This window comes from Nelumbo nucifera, chromosome 7, assembly GCF_055504915.1.
Source record: "Nelumbo nucifera cultivar China Antique chromosome 7, China Antique-T2T, whole genome shotgun sequence".
NCBI lineage: Eukaryota > Viridiplantae > Streptophyta > Magnoliopsida > Proteales > Nelumbonaceae > Nelumbo > Nelumbo nucifera.
In genome coordinates, this window is record NC_142655.1 from 32,979,169 (window position 1) to 32,987,031 (window position 7,863).

Here is a 7,863-nt window from a genome sequence, read left to right on the forward strand (position 1 = left end):
TATCATACAAGGGCTAAGAATACAAAGCACCTGAATGAAAAGCAGATTTCATCACAAAGATCTTGAAAAGCACAAAGAAAAAGGCTCTTCGGTATTTGATCCTATTCTTTTCTTTATATTTCTCAAATAATGACTTTGAACCAACAAAATAAACATCACCAAAGAACAGCAGTAATAGATCACAGGGCCCATGAGAGTAAGTTGAAGAAAGAACGAAGATACAGATTTCATCACACATCAACAATACAAATTTTGGTTTTTAAAACCAACCTGGACAATGAATTGGTCAGGAAAAAATAAAAAAATAAAAAAAACGGTCAAAACTGTTGAATGGTTCGAATGGTTCAACCACCCGGGTCAGCGGTTTGTTGATCAAATCAACGTTTTTTGATAAAAATCTAGTTTTGGAGAAAAACAGAATCAATCATCTAACTAGTTCCCGGTTTTTCCAGTCCGACCATGCAGTCCGATCTGATTTTAAAAACCATGATTCACACAATTCAAGCTTTACATTAGCCTATGGAAAGCCATAAAGCACTAGTTTCATATACTTGAATACAAGTATTACCAAAAATAGTATGAAAGGTACTTGAACTTCGAAACCTTCTCCCATGGTCACCTCATAGTAACTCCCAAATGATGGAATACCTCATCAAATTACCCCACCTTATTATAAATTTATTTTATCCTTCAAAATTAGTTTTCACCCATTGCCCAATAGAGTGAAGTGTTAAGAACTAAGAAATGTTAGAAAAGAGAAGAGAGATATTGAGGAGAAAGAATTCTCTTATTCCGACTGAAAACAACATTGGCTATTTAAATAGTCTTACATGACAAATAGAACAAGAATTAAGCAACCCATGTCTAACAACTCCTAGAAACATGGTAAGACTAAAACAAACAAATAATGACTCCCTTAAGAATAAGGATTTATTGGACTAAGCAGTAACAAACCAACTCAACATGAAGAAGGGAGATTTTTCAGTAGAAAAATGGGAGGGAAAGAGGCTGATGATATGGTGAATAGAATGAAAAAGTGAGGGATGATAGGAGATTAGGAAGGAGAAAGAACTTCTAAGCTTGGAGGAAGCCATTTGGGTGGGTGGGGATTCTCTAATAAACGATGATGTATTAGACGATTGGGTTTTATTTTGAGCTCTTGAATTCTTTTATTAGTTGGGTTTTATTTTGAAAATTTAAAAAATAATGGAGGGCAAATTTGTCATTTTACTTTTCGTCAATACTTAATGGTGATATCCATTGTTAGAATACTTAAGGGTACCTTAAGTGATTTTTCAAACACTAGGATAAGTTTTTGTCCATTAACTAAACCATAGGGGTACTTTAAGTATTTAACACTAAATAAATTAAACAACAATAAGTAGTCAAAATATGAGATATAGTTGAAATCATAAAAAAATACAAAATATTTTCAGAAAAAAAAAGAACTTCAAAAGGAAACAAAACTATTAATTTTTTTTTAGCATCTTATTATAAGCCAAGACCAAAGAGAATAAAGGGAATGAGGAGTTACTAGTGAGGCAGTGAATTGATACCTAATTACAGGAAGAAGTGGCAACAAAACCTACTCCTTTGTAGAAGTGGCAACGGGCAGGTTTGGGGTGGGCCCCCATCCTTGCTCTATAGTCAAAATACTTTTCCCCATCCCCGTCCCATCCCCGATGGCATGGTAGGGTACCACTCCCCATCGAGGATGGGGAATCTCTGAATTTTCCTCATTCTGAGGCAATCACTTAAAAAATAATATAATTTATGAATATTTTACAAATAGGATTATGGAAATTTAGGGGGTACTTTAGGAATTGAATTATTACAACTTAGAGGAACTTTAGAAATAGAATTATGAACCTTAGGATTTTAAGAATTTCGAAAAAACTTAGATGTATTTTAAAATCAATATTTAATATAGCGATATTTTATTAATTAACCATCAGGTTCGGGGCGAGGCAAAGAATTATATGCAAATCCCATCTCTTGGTTCAGGGCAAAAATATTTTCTCTATCTCTGTCCATCCCCATTTAAGAGCAAAACCCATCCCGTTTGAGGTGCGGCAGGGCCCCGGTTTTAAATGTATCACTAGTGTGAACTTTCAATCCCTGTTTCCTTTGTTTGAATTGGGCTTGAGCTAGCAAGGTGGGACTTGATTGCAGGTCCAGGCCCAGGTTTCATCTTTCTGGGTTGGGCCTAACCTTGGCCATCTCACAAAAGTGGGTGTTTTTCACTAGAGGTAGGGGTGTTCACGGTTCATTTTTTTTAACTAAACCGGTACTACTGGTTTTAGAAAATTGGTAATCGAAGCCAGTCAATTAATCGGTTGACCGATTTGGTTAACCATGGGTTTGGTTCGTCGATTTTTCAATTTTTTAATTTTTACAATATATATTATAGAATATATATAAATGTATAATAAAAATTAGGTAAATTACAAAGACACCCTTGTACTATGGGGTTAGTGACAAAGACCCCCTCCGTTAGTGTTCCGTTAGCTATCTTTAAAAAAATATTTTTATTTAACTATTTTATTTTTTTTAATCTCCAAATTACCCTTTTCTTATTTATTTGAATGGTGAGAAAGATATCTTCAACCAAACTGCCATAGATATCCATCACCACACTAAAACTGTAAAACGTAAAGCAAGAACCATTAGGAACCCGGTTCATAAACGTACTGAGAATATCTAAAGAGGACAACATGTAGGATCCAAGAAGTGACTCTGCACTGATGCCTTTGACGACATCAAAAATAATCATGCGCTCCAAATTCTGCAACAAAAAAAGTTAGAATTCAGTATTCCCTACAACTGATATTAGACTTTTGGGCTTAATCTTATCATGAATTGACGTCCAGTTATGCTCTTTCCGCCCTTCAATAGTTTTGAAAAACACTAACTAAATTTGAGATGCAAATGACCAGAATTCAACCAAAACACAGAAGCCACACGCATACTCTCAACTCAGAATTATGCTTAAGAAACACACATGCACTTTGAGTTTATATCTTGGATCAATTTGTCCAAAGTTGCAAGAAGAGGAACCTTCCTTGCTGACATTCCATTACAACAAAAATGGTCTGGTTTCCCCTGAAATTCTATTGCAACCTCTTCACTCGAATGACCTTCTTCTTATCAATATGAACCGATAGCACCAAATGCTTCAATCCCTCTTCTCCGCTACATCTGATCAAAATGTCGCGAGACATCTCACTATTGCAGAATTGTTCTTTGGTCGAATACGGTGGGTTGCCTGAGAAATGTTCTACTCGTGATACTAGAGAGAACTAGGCAGCTGGAAAGATACCCGATTTGATCTTCTTGTCGATACAAGTGACTGCATCTGCATTTTGGATCAAAGGGATCAATGATAATGATATTAGAGGACGACAACCCTATGTTGAACTACCTCCGCAAGAAGAGTCGTTCACTTGTATGGCATATTTGCTGACACAACAAGCTATCTCTCATTACAGAAAGCACCCAAATGAAGAAAATCAGAATTTGGAGATGTGTTCTGATATCAACGGTCTTAAAGTTAGATTTTTTTTGTTCCTTTTCCGGTGACAATCAAATGTGTTTTGGGTAATTAGGTTTTAAGAAAAAACGGTAAAAATAAGAAAATAGAAAAAAGTTTAGTGGGGTATTTTGGTAATTTAACACCTTCCATCATCTGACTTAACGGTTAAGGGGGTATTTGTCACAAAGTAAAAGTACAGGGGGGGTCTTTGTTGCAAATTAAAGTACAGGGGGTTTTGCCACTGACCCCATAGTATAGGGGGTCTTTGTAATTTACCCTAAAAAATTATAAATATATATAAAATATTATATTTTAAATAATAAATAATTTATCATATATTATAAATATATATATTTATGTATATAATGCATATTTATTAATTTATAATATATACAAAATATTCAAGTATATATACAATATATATATATATGTGTATAGAAATATATGTATACCGGTCGGTTTGGTTAACTGCCGGTTTTCTATATTGGTTAACCGAAAGCGAACTGACCGGTTCGGTTAATCAATTTTTTGGATTTTTTGCTCAGCCCTAAGAGGTAGGGGTGTCCATGAAAAACTGAAAAATCGAACCAAACCGAGAAAACCGAACCGCAAAATACGGTTAACCGAACTGGTTGGTTCAGTTTCAATTCGGAATTTTTGAAGAACAGAAGGACCGGTTTGGTTTTCGGTTAACCTATAAAAAAACCGATGGTTAACCGAACCGACCAGTATATATATTTATATGTATATTTTATAAATACTTTTAATATATGTCACATATTTTCTATGTATTTTATATAAATATATATTCATTATATATAAATATATACTTATATTATATTTATAATGATCTATTTACAAATATATTATATATTTTTAAAATATTTATAATATATTATATATCATTTATTATTTATAATATAATATTATACATATATTTATATAATATATATTATAAATATAAAAAACCGAAAAACCGAAGAATCGAACCGGTCAAAAACCGAAACCGGCGGATCGGTTAACCGGTGGTACGGGTTCGGTTTCGGTTTGGCAAAATAAAAAACCGGTACTACCGGTTCGATTTACAAAAAGGGGCCATGGTTCGGTTAACCGAACCGTGGACACCCCTACTAAGAGGTAGAGCCGCCGCATTGCTCCCACTCTCTGAGGAAGGAGAAGGACGAACGCCTCTGGGCTGCAGATTGTAGCAGAGCAGTCATGGTCGGTGTCGGTTTATGCGTTATTTCATCTATCTTCTTTGTCTTACCTTCTTTATTCATCGTCTATTCTGTAAAGTTTCCAATATTTTCTCTCCATCTTTCAGGTGAAGTATTCCAGGGAGCCGGACAATCCAACCAAGTGTAAGCATTTTAGAGCTGTCATTCTCTAATTCTTAGTTACTTTTCAATTACTGTTCGGATGTGCCATAAACATTCTAGGGTTTCTCAGTGTCGTCTTGCGTTGCTCCTGAAAAACCTTTTTTTTTTTTTCTGAGTTTTTTTTGGCGCCTTTCTTGCTACCAGTACACTATATTTCACTGGATGTATTGCTCTTATGTGCTTTTCTCCGAACAGTGTTTTTGATTTATTTTCGCTTTGCGTGCTCTGATTTGTTTCCTGGCGTTCATTTTGCAGCCTGCAAGGCCAGGGGCTCGGATCTAAGAGTTCATTTCAAGGTGCGTTGATCTGAAGTTGTTCTTACCTCTCTGCTTTTGTTGAATTGCTGATTCGAATTGTAATGCATTTTTTTTTTTCATTATGGTTTTGTACTTTTGTTCTCAACACTGTATCATCATTGTTATTTGTGAAAATGGAAAAGAAATTTGGCTCATGGCTTAGTACTTGGGGTTGTAGAGAAAACTTGTTATTGCTATTAATTTTTTGTTTGCTTATAAGGTTTAATGGACTAGCATGATTCAAGATCCTTTGCCCTGGTGATGATCCGATCTGCTGTACTGCGTAGAAAATGAACTAGATACACTTTTTGTTACTAGAGTCCAAAAGTTTGAATGATGAAATGGGACGATTATAACCATTTGATCAAGGACTGAAACTTTTATATATGAACATTTGTTATGCTAGGAACATGGATTTATGAGTTAGTTGGCTCTGCTGATGAATTGTGAGTCTGTATTTCCCTTTGGGGTTCAACTAGCATGCCAATTAATTGTCATACTTGTTTGGTTACTTTCTTCTTAGAACGAGGTAATGCTGAAACTTGCATTGGTTCTTTTGATTGGTTTCCACACCTGATGAAAAGCAGGGTCCTGTTGCCCATGTGAACAGGTCTCTCGTAAACTTCAGGGAAATTGTTCACATTGTTATTGGGTGAACCTCTGTAAGTGGTTTTGATGACAGAAGGTTCAGTAAATGATGTTACATTATAAACACAATTTGATGCTTTATTTGGGGTTCAACTATTCAACTAGTGTGCCAATTAATTATCATACTTATTTGCTTAACATTCTCCTTAGAGGAAGGCAATGTAGAAAATTGTAATGATTTTTTTTTTAATATATGAAAAAGATTAAGAATTGTTCTATTTTTTCTTAAGATGTGTTGAGTTCATTATCCAAATTACTGGATCTTAACTGTCTTAACTGTACAAGAGGGTATAATTAGTACATTGCATACTTTGTGTATTTACTGTTTTTTTTTCTTACTTGGATGTTTTGGAAATACAGAACTCATGCCCTATACTTATTTTCTCAGAACACCCGGGAGACAGCACATGCAATTAGAAAGTTGCCTCTGGCCAAGGCTAAGAGGTATTTGGAGGATGTGTTGGCCCACAAGCAAGCCATTCCATTCCAACGCTTCTGTGGTGGTGTTGGTCGAACAGCTCAAGCTAAAAACCGCCATCCAAATGGGCAGGGACGCTGGCCTGTTAAGTCTGCCAAATTCATTCTAGATTTGCTTAAGAATGCTGAGAGTAATGCTGATGTATGCTTGATTCTAGCTCGTTATTGATTTTCTTTTTTCTAATTTTTTGCAGTTAAACTATATACATGCTAAAGCTTACTTAATACCATTATTTTTTTTCCAGGTGAAAGGTTTGGATGTGGATTCGCTGTATATTTCACACATCCAGGTAAACCAGGCCCAGAAGCAGAGACGTCGCACATACCGTGCTCATGGGAGAATTAATCGTGAGTTTTTTTTTTTTTTAATTTTGTTATAAAATATTACATTCTTTTTTATGGTTTTGGCTTCTGGCTCTTAAATGTGATTAATTATTTTGTTTCACAGCCTATATGTCTTCTCCTTGCCACATTGAGTTGATTTTGTCTGAAAAGGAAGAAACAGTGAAGAAGGAGGTAATCAGTATCATTTTATCATTTAAATGTATTTATGGGATAAACTGAAGAACTAGGGCATGGAAATGATGGTTTGTGTGTTGTGTAATTGTGAATAGATTAACCGACTCAGAAGTAATTTTGCTTTTCTGTAGCAAAACAACTCTTTGTATTTAGTTTTTTTTTCTTATGTTGGATCATTTTGCTTTTGCAGCCTGAGACTCAGTTGGCTCCAAGAAAAACTAAGAAGGCTCAAGCTCTAAGAAGTGGTGCTTCTTCTTGAGTGTTTTGTCCGGGGGTTGGTTCCTAGTAGTTCTTAATCGTTTCATTGTCCTCTTTCCCAGACTTTAGTTTCTTAAAAATGTTTTGTTTTTTAGTATTGTTGGTGTCTGTTGAAACCAATCGCTTTTCTGATTTATATTTCATCAGTGTTCTATTTGGTTTACTTTTTGGGTGGAATTTTTTTTTATAGTTATTAAATTAGCAGTGGAAAAATCTGCAGTCTGCACATGTAATTCCTCCAATTATCTTCAGAAGATGTCTTTTGATGGATTAATTCGACAAAACAACCATCATGTGGTCTAGTAGACTACTCGAATTCAGTCATAGTCTACTAGACAAGCAAAATATTTGAAGTTGAAGCTGGGATGGCAGCCAGCAGTTTTACCATTACACTGGATAGTAGAAACAGTGTCAAGGTTGCATCATTTGTCAAAATACCTCGGTTAGAGCCTTGGAACTGTGATTAGAAAATATCCCATGATCCCATTCTTTTTGATAAGGGTCACGCCCCTACTGAATGGACCGTGAGTTATGGTTTCTGTGGAGGCCATGGATTCAGCAAATCCAGATGATTCCCTCAAAACTATTCAGCAACAAAGTGAATTCTTTTGTAGATGGACTGTAATTTAATTAAAACTTGTCAAGTGCCATGAAATTCTAAATTACTTGCAGTAACTTTTGAAAAGTTTCTGTGGGCCTTTTAAGTTAAACCTCTTTTTTTCCCCCTTTTCTTGGTAAACTGTCTTTGAGCCTA

General features: G+C 35.1%; 1 protein-coding gene and 1 non-coding gene across 2 annotated transcripts; both read left to right on the forward strand.

Annotated features, from left to right (window-relative positions):
- Positions 1-4,636: 4,636 nt before the first annotated feature.
- Positions 4,637-7,272, forward strand: LOC104598286 (large ribosomal subunit protein uL22y). Its single transcript, XM_010260274.3, has 7 exons — positions 4,637-4,753; positions 4,857-4,893; positions 5,167-5,207; positions 6,244-6,474; positions 6,578-6,680; positions 6,781-6,848; positions 7,042-7,272. The coding sequence occupies exons 1-7, from the start codon at positions 4,751-4,753 to the stop codon at positions 7,108-7,110; spliced, it is 552 nt and encodes a 183-aa protein (XP_010258576.1). The 5' UTR covers positions 4,637-4,750; the 3' UTR covers positions 7,111-7,272.
- On the forward strand, positions 5,785-5,915 carry LOC148790342 (small nucleolar RNA snoR74). Its single transcript, XR_016079062.1, has one exon. It is a non-coding gene; the product is annotated as a small nucleolar RNA snoR74 (small nucleolar RNA).
- Positions 7,273-7,863: the final 591 nt, after the last annotated feature.